Source organism: Limanda limanda, chromosome 22 (assembly GCF_963576545.1).
Source record: "Limanda limanda chromosome 22, fLimLim1.1, whole genome shotgun sequence".
Taxonomy (NCBI): domain Eukaryota; kingdom Metazoa; phylum Chordata; class Actinopteri; order Pleuronectiformes; family Pleuronectidae; genus Limanda; species Limanda limanda.
In genome coordinates this window covers 17,678,985-17,694,397 of record NC_083657.1, presented here as the reverse complement: position 1 = coordinate 17,694,397, position 15,413 = coordinate 17,678,985, and the positions used below count along the sequence as shown (strand labels likewise).

Sequence of the window (15,413 nt, the reverse complement as noted above, 5' to 3'; positions counted from 1 at the left end):
GAATAGGGAATAGAAACGAAAATTCACTCATTATCTACTCACCCCTTTGCCGATGGGGGGGGGGGGGGGGGGGGTGGAGTGGAGTGTTTGAGTCCACAAAACACTTTTGGAGATTCAGGGGTAGCTGATTAGTGACGTGTGGTGTCATCCAAGTGCCTGGAAGCACCGACATTCATATTAGACTCGGAACGAAGTAATTTTCCCCATGTTTTAAGCTCAAAAAGTCCAACAAACATTTAGAGGACATATAGGCTAAAATCTTGGTGATGGTGGATCCTGAGCGTGGTGGCTGCTGACCATAGACTATGATTACAACAAGACTGCTTGATATACAATATGTCTACTCAGATACTCAACCATTAATGACAATAATCCATCAATTAATTTACATTCCAATAGGCTCAAAACTGTTTATTCTAACCAATGCTATAAATACTCTTATCTTTCTGACGTTCTTCCTTACCCGTGGCATCTATTGCGCTTCTGTCCGTCCTGGGAGAGGAATCCTTCACATGTGGCTCTCTCTAAGGTTTCTACATTCTTTTTATCCTGTTGAAAGGGTTTTTTTTGGTCGTTTTTCCTTACTCTTGTTGAGGGTTAAGGGCAGAGGATGTCACACCTTGTTAAAGCCCTATGAGACAAATTGGGATTTGTGAATTTGGGCTATACAGATAAAAGTTGATTGATTGATTGATTGATTATGATCTTGTTAAAAGAAAAAATGCCTTCACTACTGAGCCTTTTCTAACTAAATGCGAAAAGGTCTGCATTTATATAGCGCTTTTCTAGTCCTGATGAACTCAAGGCACTTTACAGTACAGTTTTTTTGTCATTCACCCATTCACACACACATTCATACAGTGCATCTATGGGCTTCTTCTATGAGAAAGGCACAGCTGTCAGGGGCAATTTGGGGTTCAGTATCTTGTCCAAGGACACTTCCATGCAAACTGGGGAAAACTGGGATCGAACCACCAACCTTCTGGTCAGAGGACAACCTGCTCCAAACCCATGAGCCACTATTGATATGTTGGTGCCTTTCTTTGTAAAGAAAAATTGATGCAACTGTCACTCTCCTCTTATTAAGTCAGGAAAGTATAGAAGAAATAAAAAATAGAAGAAAAATAAATTACATCCTTTTCAGGGGGTGTATGCACAACTGCTTGTGGATTTGTGTGCAACCACCATTTGTTGTGTAGCCACTACGCCACGAGGGCAACTGTATTTTTTTTCATCTTCTTCCTCATTTAATAGATCTTGCCTAAGAGCATTTATTAACTTTATTTCAACATGTAGTAAATATAAATGGAGAAAATAAATGCTGTTAAAACAGGTTGTGCAGCCTATATTCAAAACGTATAACAACTATATATATAAAACAAGCTTTCAGCCTCATGCTCACTCAGAAATATTATGTCACCCAGAATAAAAATTGATAATTGTGATGGGAATGTTTAATAGGCACAACAAATCACATCGTGAGAAATTATTCTTCATAGATCATGTATCCAAGAGACACAAATATCTGTTCTCCTTAGAGCTCCAGTAGGGATGTGTTCTTTGCTGTATTTCAATGCAACTATTTTGAATGGCCCTTTGGTAAGAACGAAAGAAACCTCGTTATTGGCTACTTGAGCCTTTCCGTTTACAAGTGTGCCCAAAGTTTGCTGCATTAAAGCCACGCGTCTCCCTTTCATGAGAACTGTGAGAGATAAGATTTCCGTACTTCTCCCATCTCATTAATTATTATTCCAGTGATTTTTTCCACACCTAACCCTAGTAAATCCTTTCCCCCTAAACAAGAATGATGAGCCTGCTCTTGGAAAGGCACGGCCAAAATTCCCATCAATATACCAACAATGCAGCCTTTACTCTGAAAAGAGTCTCTTTCCTGACATTGATCAATCATAAAAGGGGTAATGGTAGGATCGGGCCGTGGCTAACAAACTAATGTTTAATATGGATTTTATTCTCCTCCCATGCTCATATAAACACTTGGACATCAGCAGTATTGGAATGAGGGAATGAAGTTTTGCATCAGACAGCTGCTTCAGGTTCAGCAGGAGGAGACGGATAGAAACTCAGGGACTGTTGAGGAAAGCTTCCACCGAGTCAGTCAGAATCAAACCCTGAATGCACCCCCGGCTCTATCGTTTTATAATCTGTGACAGCCTTTAATTCCTTTTGAAAGACTGGTTTAAGAGTTGATAGTGTTTGTTGCTGCCAATTTGTATTCGATGTATGCAGATATATCACCACATTTCAATACAAATAAATATTTTAATGAAAATTAACTGAGACAGTGCGTTTAAAAAAAATGTTTTAAATAGCCTCCATAGCGTATTGGACAACAGGGATTATTTGCACTGTCAATCAGGCCCTTGTTCTTTGTGTGGTGTCTGATGTTTACACTCTTCATTGAGAACTTTGGTAAAAGCCCTCGTTTAAGCTTAATAGTTGTTAATAATTGATTATTAAGATACTTTTGTGCCTGGAAGGCCTCCCCTCTCCCCGCCTCCACCATCAACAAGTGTCTCGTGCACTGTCAGGGGCTTTTGAGTTGCAAATGCACGCGCACAGGCGGAAGCTCTGCGCCCTCCGATTGGTTCAAACCCGGCGGAGTGCACGAGAGCAGGGAAACTTTTGGAGTGAGCGGGCACATGAGTTCAGTGTGCGAGCCTCGCGTCTAACAAGTGGTTTCCCGCTGAGATCTCGCAGAATAGAAGCGCTGCGTTTACGAGACGGACTCTCGCTCCTCCGTGTTCTCCAGTATCCCCGTATCCCAGTAATGCCTTCCACAAGCCGTCTGCTCATTTAGGATCATTAGAACCAAGTGATCGCTCCTGTCTCTGGTGCGCTGCGGCTAATTGGTTAATTTGGATCACCCGGCGCTCCCGCTTCGACCTGAGAGTAAACCCGGCCACGAGTCGCCAGGTGGAGGGCGACAGAACGCTGCAGTGAGCTCCAGTGTTCTCCTGTTCTCTAACTCATCCTCACTCTACTGCATCCGTCCAACATGTACAGCATGATGGAACACGAGCTGAAGCCGACCGGCCAGCCCCCCTCTCACCAGACCTCACAGGGGATGTCACCGGTCACCATGACCGGGAACATGGGCGGCAATGGCAACTCTCACCCGTGCACCAAGACTGCGTGTGCACCTGGAAGCGACCCCATGGATAAAGTCAAACGGCCCATGAACGCGTTCATGGTCTGGTCCCGGGGTCAAAGGCGCAAGATGGCTCAAGAAAACCCGAAAATGCACAACTCTGAAATTAGTAAGCGACTGGGAGCTGAGTGGAAACTCCTGACCGACGCAGAGAAGCGGCCCTTTATCGACGAGGCCAAAAGGCTCCGGGCAGTCCACATGAAGGAGTACCCCGACTACAAGTACAAGCCACGTCGCAAGACGAAGCCCCTGTTGAAGAAGGACACTCAGGTGGGAAAGTACCCACTGTCGGCCGGAAACTTGCTGGCAGCGGCCCAAGGCCAAGGTGGTAGTCCGAGGATGGAGAGCTACGGCTGGGGTCCAACCGGGGGGTACGCGGGCATGCAGGGCGAGGCGCTCGGCTACACACAGCAGCTACACAGGTACGACCTGTCAGCTCTCCAGTACCCGCCGGCCATGACAGCGGCTCAGTCTTACATGAACGGAGCCAACTCATACAGGTGAGCAGCATCCCAGTGTTTAGGACCCGACTTTTAGTTTTCATGTTCTTTGATTGAATTAACTTTCCTGGTAATACTCAGCAACAGGTAAGGACGATTAGAATTATTACTTATTACTTTATTACTGAATATGTCTTAAACGAGTTGTAGAATCCACCTGTCACACATTATATTCTAAAGTGGGGCCTCAACGTCTTAACACCAACTTCGTATTGAAGTCGTTCACACGTTCTTAAACACATGCACACACATTAACTTTTGTGGATTGATGAACATGACTAAAATGTCTAACATACACCAAGTATATCAATTGTAATCCTTAAGGTGTATGTTTGACATTATTTAAATGTGTGTGTCTGAGGTAAAACTCACTAGCAGTTAAAATGAGCCTTAAATCAGGTAGAAATTCTATCCCTTTGAGTCAGGAACTTTGCATATGATAGAACAACAGGCTTCAGTCTGTTGCCTACTTGTTATGCATGTGACACTGTTCAGGGCTGGGTCCTGACTGGAATGTTGATCAGGATGACTTGATGGCAGGCAGGGCTGCTCTGTGTGTGGTCCTCTACCCACTGTCCCTTATTCCTGCAAACCTTTGTCTCCCAGTTCCACTTTTGGGCCTTTGCCTCATTCCCTACAAGCTACGAAGTTTCAACACTTGGATAAATGTCCTGGTGTAAGATAGATGATGTGGAAGTTATATCCAATATCCACAATTTCTATAGCCCTTTGACTAATGGCTCAACAGCTTTAATATTTCAGACATCAGGGGTCTACATTTAAAAGCACCAGATGTTTTGATGTTAGTTAACAGTAACCTTCATGCCAACTGTTGTTGATGCTAAAAAGCTGAAAGTACTCTTTTGGTTTGAACAGCTTTTCAAATGATACACAGAAAACTTTATAGAGTGTGAGGTCCTATGGCTAAAATACAACTGATCCTCAGAAGTTATTTTGTTATAATTTCACTGTATTTAAGAGTTTAGTTTAATTTATTCAATTAATATATTTATATTTGAATAAAGCAGTTGAATTAAACAATTTTATATTTTTTTCAATAATATAATGTTTGACGTTTAACCATTATTTTAATGTAGGTCCTGTTGGACACAGTGACGATGCAGCACATTATTAACTCAATGTTTGGTTTGCCTGAAATATAGTTGCAACACAATCCAGTGGAATTTTAGGAGTGAAAACATTAAGAATAACGTAGCAACGTAATTTTCTCATGTTCCGATGGGAATGGAGTCTCACGTTTCAATGGCGTTTGACGCTCTAAACTATTAAACCTGAGATTGCAGAGCAATTGAAAATAAATATCATGTCCAAACTATTATATCCTAAACAATACTTCAGATATATTCAGTAACCATTTCACAGAAGTTACAAATCATGGTTTCAGTCCTTGCCCAACCAAGTATTGGGAAAACTGAAAGACCTCAAGTCAGTTCATTAGTTTTAATATTACAAATTTAGGACAGTAAAGGTTGTGTAGTTTGCATTGTCACATTGCTATCCTGTTCAACAGATCAATCCCACATTTTCTTATAATTAAAATGAATTCAGGAATCTCTTTATCATTGGCTACTTAATTATTCTTTAAATGAAAGATGGTTTTCTGAACCTCAATAATACACTTAAGCATGAAGCACAGCTATATGACAAGAAAGATAATTTGCTTAAATAAATTCAAAGTTGTCTTCAGACTGCTATGTAAATCTGGATTTTAGCATAATTTCCCCCATGATGAGGATTTCTCATCCTGATCTGTTTTTTTGTGTGTTTTTTTTAAAAATCTGACATCTAATTTGTTCTCTCTTGTCCCCTGCACAGCCCTATGTCATACGGCAGCAGTCCTCAGCAACCAAGCCCTGTCACCATGTCCATGGTGAAAGCAGAACCAGTGTCTCACTCGCCTCCAACTGGGGCACCAAACCACCACAGAGGGCCTTTGCAGGGAGACCTCAGGGACATGATCAGCATGTACATTCCGGGACCAGGAGGGGATGCCGGTGACCCCACAACAACACAGAGGGGCTACACCAGTGTCCAGCAGCACTACCTCAATGGAACTGTCCCGCTCACACACATCTAGGACTGTGGGAATCATGGGGGTGTGGGTTGAACTGAGTGAGAGAACCAGAAATGCTCATGATGCACAGGTCTGTAGGTGGAGTCAAAGAGATGAAGGATGAAAGGTGAAGTGAAAAACTTTATACCTGTGTTAGGGTTAGTCTCACAGTTCCAGATGTGCCTGCAGTTCCAGACATGCAAGTGACGACTAAATGTTTGTTTCACTGAAAAGCTGTTTTTCTACCTCTTTGGTTCAACCTCAGTTAAAAATAAATGCCATTCACACCCTCTACCATTCATACTGAGCCGAGTCTCCTCCCTGCCCACCACCCGACAAGCGGACTTCTCTCCATGCAGTGAAGATTGGGACAGCTTTAAAGCATGTCTTCAACAAGCCCTACCAGTTTCTGTACAAATTACAAAATGTTTGTCTTTATATTTTCAGAACTTATCCATAATGAGTCAAGGTTGTACTACCCAAACACCTGTGACACTGGCACTCTTTTCAGTTCCGCCACCCACAGTCAGTGCCTGGACACTGCTGTGCCAGCAGATCTGGAGAACAGCTGGGTGCTGGTAATTAACACAAGAAGGAAATGCACAACTTAAATAACAGCTATTTTGAAAATGAACCTTTTTGTGTCTTGGCTTTGGTTGAGTACTATTGTGTTTTTGTATTTTAACTGATGAAATCTTATTGGACAACATAGAGACACCTTTTGGACAATCAGCACTGCATCCACAGGAAATGAATACAACACAATAGCATCTATAATCTATGGTGTTGCTTACAATGAAAAATCAGCTTGGTTCCACCTTTAGTAGATCACATGTCAGAGTATGAGGAGGTCCGCAACATTTGTTGCTGCCAGTTTGAGTTTTATTTGTTATTAGTTCTAGATTTGTGCTTTGATATTAATTTTTAAGATGCATTGTTCTGGCAGCAGCCTGAGTGTAATTGTCACTTTGCTATAGGCAGGAGTTGTATTGCTTTTAGGCTTCTTATTGGGTGAATGAATAATATGAAATGCTTCATTTCATTTGTTTGTTCGAAATAGCAGTTAAGACTTGTGGAAGCTTACTTGTGAAGCCAACCTTATGTTGACAAAATGCCGTCTAGGCATGTGTTGTTTTTTTTTTAATGAACTGTCTTTTTTGTGTTTTTATGATTACCAGTAAAGGGAATGTACCAGTTAGTTTTGGGAATATATCTCCAGCAAACAAAACATCTTATTTCTAAACTGTTTAGAGTTACATCAAAAATGGGTGATTTTAATTCTCTTTAAATAATAAAGCTGTTTTAATCCCAGTTCTTTCAATCTGACGGCACTGTCATTCTTCTGTCGAGCCTGCTGTCTGCTTACTAGTGCTGCTATGGACCTAAAGGAAAGTTTTATTTTAAACAAACAACTAAGTATTGAATGTGTTAGATAATTCAGACAGTATTACAAATACACTTGCACTGGAAACAGATGCCAGAGTTATTTTTTAAAGTGAGTAATGCATAAATGTTGACATCGATGCCCAATATTTGAAAACCTAACATTTATACTGATTTTAGAATGAATTCTGTTGTATGTAAATGCTGCCATGTGCTAGAGGTATTGTATGTAGCATTCATGTAAATAATGTATACATTTTTAGGCTCTTATACTAAGAGTCTTGATTCTTTTTTGATTATAAAAAATCTTTGTTATGGCATTCATGACAATATTAATAAAAAGTACAAATCCTTTTTCATTCATGTTACATGTCTGTGAATTTTGTTGAAAGATTGATGGAAAGAATTTGATGAAACCTAAATGTACAGCTGCTGACACTATCAGGAAGTAATTAATCTGTATATATATTTTAGTGTTATACTGGGTGTGAAACATTGAAACACCATATACATACATGAACATTCAGGTCAGTACAGTACATCTGGCCCCAATAATGCACATTGTTAAATCAACCTTTTGGACTGTGTCAGCTGAACCTGAACATTAATCTTTGTATGGTAGAATTTAAGGCTTAGCGTTGTCATATCCTATCCAATTTTAAAAGTATTACACACAAAGTGGCCACGAAGGGCCACTTATAGTGCTTAGCATATGTAGTCCGGCAATATGCTGTGTGATAAGTTTTATCCCCTGAACCACATGGTTGATAACACTTGACTAAACTGCAAATCATTTTTGAATAGTTTCAAATTATTTGAGATATACTTTCCCACCTTCCAGACAATAATCACACTTATAACAAACAATCATTAAACACCCAGTGAGCATCAAGTCAAGTCAGGTCAAGTCAACTTTATTGTCATCCATCCACGTACACAGTACAGGGCTGAACTAAATGGTGTTTGCTTTAGTCTTGTTAAAACATCCAGTTGGGAGTGGACAGTGGCAATGACACAAAATATGCTTATTTTGTGTTCAAGCACATATTCTTATATAATTTCATATACAAAGATCCTCATGGAAACAGTTGACTACCAGGAGCAGTAGGAATAATTAACTCTACAACAACAGATGCTCAAATAGTTTGGATTTAATAGTAGTGTTCTTTCCCATTTCTCCATGTACACATATGTTGGACATCAGGCTATGAGTAGGCATATTAGTTTTAAATGTTTTATTTCTCAGAAGACTCAAATGAATTACTAGCCGTTTGCCCCCGGGCAAAGTGGAAATTGAAAATTTTTTGTGTTTCTCGGCTGTTGTTACAAACGTGAGCTCATCCATCCAAATGATTCCAGAAGATAAGAATGGCAGCGATCAGAAACGACCTTTATCATTTGCACAGCCTGTTCACAGGCGGGTCTGCTGCCACTCACACAAACACTCCGGACTGAAGTGAACAATGGCGGGGGAACATGGGCAGGAATGGGAAGATGTGATGAGAGAGGGTGAATTGTACATAGTGGCCAGAATGATTTAAAGCTTGATTATTTACTTTCTTATCTTTACTCTCTTTTAAAATTCACTTTCGCTGTTCCCCTCCTCCTCCCTTTCACTCCCGCAACTCCTCCCCCACGTCTCTCCACAGAGAAAGCGGGTGGATGGCCCGTGCGTAATTGGCCGTTTCGGAGGCGCATTGTCCGAGGCTTTTCAGGCCGCAGGTGCATATAGTAAAGCCGAGCTCTCCGCTCCTCCCCCGGCCGTCTTTGTTCCCTCTCCCCGCTTCGCCCACTCCCCCGCCGGGCAGAAAATTAGGGTTGCTTTTGGGGGCTTCGTCCTCAGGCTTAACCCTTTCACCGGCCGCCGCCTTTCTCATGGAAATAGGAGAGAACCCCGCACTGGCTAATCGGTCAGTGAGGGGAGGGGTGAGTTGGAGAGGAGTGGAGAAAAGATGCGGGCACCAGGATCAACAGATGCAAAGGAGGGGACTTTTCAAACTTCTCCAAGAGCACATATCAGAATGTGATTAAATTTCATCGGTGGTGTATGCATAAAATATTGAATATTATATAGTATTTCATTATGAAATGTGTGTACAGAAATGTGGTTTAAATTAGAGTCTCAGAATACTGGGAGAATGTTAGGTCTCTTAAAATGGGTCTAATATTAATTAAGAGTACAGTCTAGACCTAGTCTATATTAAAAGTTCCCTCAGGTAACATCTTTTAGGAGTTGGAGCTGTACGAATAAACACAACTACTACCTCCAGCATCCCTGGAATCAAACCACCTGAGGGATTCCAGAAACCCTCTCAGAGAACTTCTTGATCCGCTCACGGATCCTTGGAACCTCATTTATAACGTCTGTAACTTAAGAACTAGTGGAACCTTATAGCAAGGCACATAAGGTCACTGACATTTTCTTTGTGTTGGGTTCATAAATATCCTGAACCATATTTTACATAGTTTGGTTAATATAGCGCTTCTTTTCATTACTTTTTAGTTAAAAGTGGCAATGTCACTTTTTAACTCCTTTTGGTGGAAAGTGTTTGAATATGCATCATATAACTTTGGCAAATTAGCAAATAAACATTTGTTGGTCTAACTTACTAGCGGAAGTTACAGCATATATTTGGGTTGTTTTGGCTGCAGTCCAAGGGTGGGTACAGATGGGGTAGGGAGAGGGAGGGATTGGTGGAAAAGGGGGTGGAGGGAGTGTCAATGGAAGGATTTTCTGGTCCAATACATCCCATCACTTAGCAACGAGCAGTGAGGCTTCAACAAGTGGTTGCCATGGATCTGTAGAGAGTGACTTAAAAGTCCCTACAAAGAGCTGTGGTCAGCCTCTGTGTGTGTGTTTCTGTGTGTGTGTGTGTGTGTGTGTGTGTGTGTGTGTGTGTGTGTGTGTGTGTGTGTTGAGAGAGAGAGAGAGAGCGAGAGAGAGAGAGAGAGAGAGAGAGAGAGAGAGAGAGAGAGAGAGAGAGAGAGAGAATCAGGTGGTGGTTACCAATGGGTTTTTTCTTTAATTGTGAATTGGCATTTACAATCCAGACACAACCAAGATGTTTTAGCAGTGATTCTGTTTGAATGCCAGCTCCTTTAAAGTTAATTTGTGGTCTCTCACTTGCAGGTCAGTCACAAGCTGCTGTTGTCTATTTCTTCCATCAAGATTCAGACAAATAAGAGGCAGAATTGAATGTATATCATCACAAAAATACCAGAATCAGTTCACCAACAAGTTTTCATGTAGGCTACAGAACATGGTACATTCCTCCAGGACCCCAGATAGTCTACGACGACTCTCAGCATAGATTACAGGGCAAACACCACCAGACATGCACACATGAACAGGAGCAATAGAAGAGATCTTCCAATGTGAGGGATGTAAATAGTCAGACCTAAAAAGCACTCTCATTATACCATGTAGAGATGCAGCATAAACTCACAAATGTAATATATCTTAATTTGTGTTGCACTGTATTGTCTTTTTTTATCTATTTGTCATTATTGTTTTTTCATGCAAAACAATATTAAACACCGTCCGACTGATGCTGCCTGGTCATGTTTCATGCACCTGTGGAATAGAGATGCTCTGTTTTTCCGTACATGTCACACTCATGCACAATCATTGTGGTCATCAAATGTGGATGGTTGACCACAATTTCTGACCAAAATTACCAACATATTTCCCATAGATTCGCATACAGATGTCACTTCAATCACTGATCAATTAAGAAAATAACCAGCTGAACAGACGTTTCCAGAGGAATCTTTGTACTTGCAGATTGGCTGATACTATTGTTAGCATAGAGCCTTCATGCCGGCAAAAGACTGGCCGGAGGCATTATATAACCTTTTTTTCTTCTTTCCGTGCAGTTTTTATGGTTAAGCATGTTCCTAAAAAACCCACCCTGGACCCGAAGGTTTTAGCCAACTAAAGACCGATATCCAACCTCCCCTTCCTGTATAAAATTCTAGAGAAGGTTGAAGCCAATCAGCTGTGTGAGTTTCTCCAGGAAAATAATGTATATGAAAACAGTTAGGGTTTAGAGCCAATCGAAGCACAGAGACAGCCTTGGCAAAAGTCACTAATGCCCTCATAGCTTCGGATAAGTGATTTGTCTCTGTTCTCGTTCTGTTAGATCTCAGTGCAGCGTTCAACACTATCGATCATCAAATTTTATTACAGAGACTAGACCAGCTAATTGGCATTGAAGGAACCGCCCTAAACTGGTTTATATCCTATTTTTCAGATCAATTCCAATTTGACCTGCAATTTTCTTTTATTAAACTCAGATAAAACAGAGGTTCTAATAATTGGCCCTAAACAACTCAGAGACACATTATCTAATGATATAGCTGGCTAGAAGACATTGCCCTTGCTTCCATTGAAACAGTCAGGAACTTGGGAGTCATCTTTGATCACAATTTGAAAAAACAATTCTAGGACCGCCTTCTTTCACGTAACATCTAAAAAATCTGAGCCTTTGTTACATCAAGACTTAATTATTGTAATCCCTTATTACCAGGCTCCAGCAGTAAGTTGTTAAAGACTCTGCAGCGTTTTGTCCTGACAAGAACCAGGAAAAGAGACCACATTTCTCCTGTATTAGCTTTACTTCACTTGCTTGGGGTTAAAGCTAGAATAGTATTTTAAAATTATTCTCCTCACCTTTAAGGCGCTTAATAATATGGCACCACTCAAAGAACTGATAGTACTATATTAACCAGCTAGAGCAGTGCGCTCCCAGAATTCAGGCTAACTTGTCGACCCTAAACTTTCTAAAAGTAGAGTAGGAACCAGAGCTTTCAGCTATCTATCAATCAAATTGTATTTGTATAGCCAATATTCACAAATCACAATTTGTCTCACAGGGCTTAAGCAAGGTGTGGCATCCTCTGCCCTTAACCCTCAACAAGAGTAAGGAAAACATAATAAAAAAAACTTTTTCAAGCTTCTCCTTCATCTTCTCAATCCTTATCCCATCAAAGAAATTGATATCCCATCAATGCATGCTACTGACTTGACTTTTTCTCCGGAGTCCCTTTGCCTTATCGTCCGCAGATCCCGGGCCGCGTCTGCAGCTACATCATGGATCATGATGGTGGATCGCGAATCAGAGATGGTGATAGAAATGGCGGATCCTGTATCGTGTTGGCATCTGATAATGGTGGTGGACCATGATCTAGGTGGCTGCTGATTGTGGATCCGGGGCAGTGAATAACGATTGTGGACTATGGTGGCATCCGATCTTGATTGTGGATCATGATCGTGGTGGCTGCTGACCATGGACTATGATTACAACAAGACTGCTTGATATACAATAAATATATCACCTCAGATTCTCAACCATTACTGACAATAATCTATAAATTCATTGACCTTCCATTATGCTACAAACTGTTTATTCTAACCAATGCTGTAAAAACTGTTATATTTCTGATGTCCTCCTTTACATGTGGCATCTATTGCACATCTGTCCGTCCTGGGAGAGGGATCCCTCACATGTGGCTCTCTCTGAGGTTTCTTTGTTTTTTTCCCCTGTTAAAATAATCTTTTTTTGGTAGCTTCTTCTCACTCTTGTTGAGAGTTGAGTGCAGAGGATGTCAGATCTTGTTAAAGCCCTATGAGACCCATGGTGATTTGTGAATATGGGCTATAAAATTTTGCTTATTTAAGTAATATTTCCCCATGGCCTTAATTCCAGGTGCAATATCTAAAGAAAAACAGGCACTGTTCATCACCTGCCCAATACCATCCCAGTGGGGAAGCTAGTTGGTGACAATACCTAATACGTTAAGGTAAAGGGAAATCTGAGCTGAGCAAAGTAGGGAGATATCATTAATGAAAACAAGGAGTGAGGTTTGAATTTCTAATTGGGAAGCCAACAGTTGTTACAGCTGAACCATAGTTTCACTTAGCAACCCTGTATCCTAACATGATGGGACGTTAACACAGCCTGCAACTATAGCTTTCCAGTAAGCAAGCAATCCACTTTTATTGTGAAGCAGCTTCAAATCCCTAAATGGTTCAACACTTTATTGTAAAGTAGAAGGTAGTTGAGTCTCACCCCAGATTATGTGATATGGACCAATTGTTTGTAAGATATATAAGCACAAAGCGCCTATATAGTACCGGTGTGCAAACTGCATCCAACACAACACGTCTTATATGATGCTTAAAACAGGATAATTTACTACTGATTTGACTTTAAAGGTTAAGTGTGTAGAATTTAGGGACATCTAGTGGTGAAGTTTCATGTTACCTTTAAATACCAGGTTTTTTTTTACATGTTAACAGTATAAACTGAAAGACAAATAAAAAAAGCCTTATTTTCCAAATATGAAATATATGTTTATTATATTTGGATGTCAATTATTAGCACACTGAAAGCTTATCATGCTAAACTCCTATAAGGAAATTCCCAGCTTAATTGAGGTTCAATTGGTTGTGACACATGCATGTTTTTGTGTTTGAGTGTTTGGATTGATGATGGTGTGTACGTGTGTGAGAGAGGCACAGAGAGATTGTGAGAGGAAAATAACATTGCACAATATTATTTCTCTTACTTTTCTACTTCTGGACTCTCTCTTAATCCACACACAGTGTGTTTATGGGTTCCATTATACAGAAGTATGTTTTATATATACAGCATTACAGGAAACAATGTCAGTACAGGAGACAATAAAAAAGTAAATATTTAACCTATATGTAAAATATGGGAAAATGGGTCAAAATGACATAAAATATTAAAAAATATACATTTGAAGCAGGGACTACTGAATATAAGCATACAAACCTGGAATGCATGATTCATTGTTCTAATGACATTAGGGGAAAAAATAGAAAATTTGAATCCGTACGCATTTACACAAAATTATCAAATTGTAAAAAAAAAGATCAAAGATGTCCCACAGGTGCCCTCAGGGATAAAGTATGTGACAAGTTAAGAATACATCACATGATGAAATCATGAACAAGGTCATTTATGGTTAGGAAACCGACAATTGGGCGACTGTAACTCAGGATATAGAGCAGGTCATCCGTTCACCGGACGGTTGGCAGTTTAATTCCAGTCTCCGCCATTCCTTGGGCAGGATACTGAACCCCATCTGCCCCCTGTCCTGGCAGTTTATGTGTGTATGATAAAGACAGTGTTGCACCATATGAATGTGTGAGTGAATTGGTGCATGGCAAAATTTTTCTGTAAAGCGCTTGTGTTCATCCAGAAAATAACTGACTCTGAGTATGTGAGCATGCATGTCCACGTGCGCAAACCTGTGTACTTCCAAGAAGAATTCTTAGCGGATATGAAGAGATTAAAAAAAGTTTTACTGTGAAAGGGAGATTAATTAAAACACCTTACTGACAGAGTACATTCTTAACGGAAGTGATGTTTTGTCATTTGTTCACTACAATCTTCATTTGTAATATGATCGATATGCAAGTTCCCATTAATATGTTAAAACACGGAAAACACACTTAAATTATAGTTTACATGCACTTAATTTTTGAAATTGACACTGATAATGAATTTTGAAATTCTTTCTAAAGGTCTGAAGCACTTACATGCTGTCTGTGTATGATACTGTTGTGTTAAGTATTTATTTGAGTTTAACATTAAGTTTAGCTGCAAACACAATGGAAAATTCACCATCAGTAAATCAGGATGAAATTGAAAAATATTCTATCAAATGATCTTTATGAATATTTGATGAAATTATTGAGCATTTAAAAAAACATGAATTGCTGTAAATATTATAGAATAAAGTGATAATTCTTAAGGAATAAATAAAGTTATGGTCTTTTAGTAGAAATGTGATCAGATCAAAAACCAGAACATTGATGATAAATAATGATTGATGATTCATAATCTCTCTCATGAGCTCATGGGGCTTTAACGGCATTAATCCTATAGAAACATATGTTCTGTGTGTTGACCTGACAATACCAAGTATTTTTATCCTGTAGATGACCTGCGATCACATAACAGCTTTAGTGACAGCAAGTACCACCTGTGAAGGGCACAGAGGCAGTATTATTGATCATATTCAGCATCACCGATTGAACATATAGGTGGGAAGTGTCCGATGGCAAAATAACGAGACGCAGTTTGACTGAGAAGAAGCTACTCCATTGAGTAGACGTCTGTTGTGAGAAATGATCTAAGTCACAGAATTCACTCAGATGAGAATCGATGTTTCATATAGAACATGATAAATTAAATATGTTTAATAGAACACATGATCGGGGAAGATCTGCGGATGTGATGATCTCTATACAGCC

The 15,413-nt window shown here is 40.1% G+C and overlaps 1 protein-coding gene across 1 annotated transcript; it reads left to right on the top strand.

Annotated features, from left to right (window-relative positions):
* The first annotated feature begins 3,016 nt into the window (after positions 1–3,016).
* sox19b (SRY-box transcription factor 19b) lies at positions 3,017–5,767 on the top strand. Its single transcript, XM_061066314.1, has 2 exons — positions 3,017–3,669; positions 5,506–5,767. Exons 1-2 carry the CDS (start codon positions 3,017–3,019, stop codon positions 5,765–5,767), a joined length of 915 nt encoding a protein of 304 aa, XP_060922297.1.
* The last annotated feature ends 9,646 nt before the right edge of the window (positions 5,768–15,413 follow it).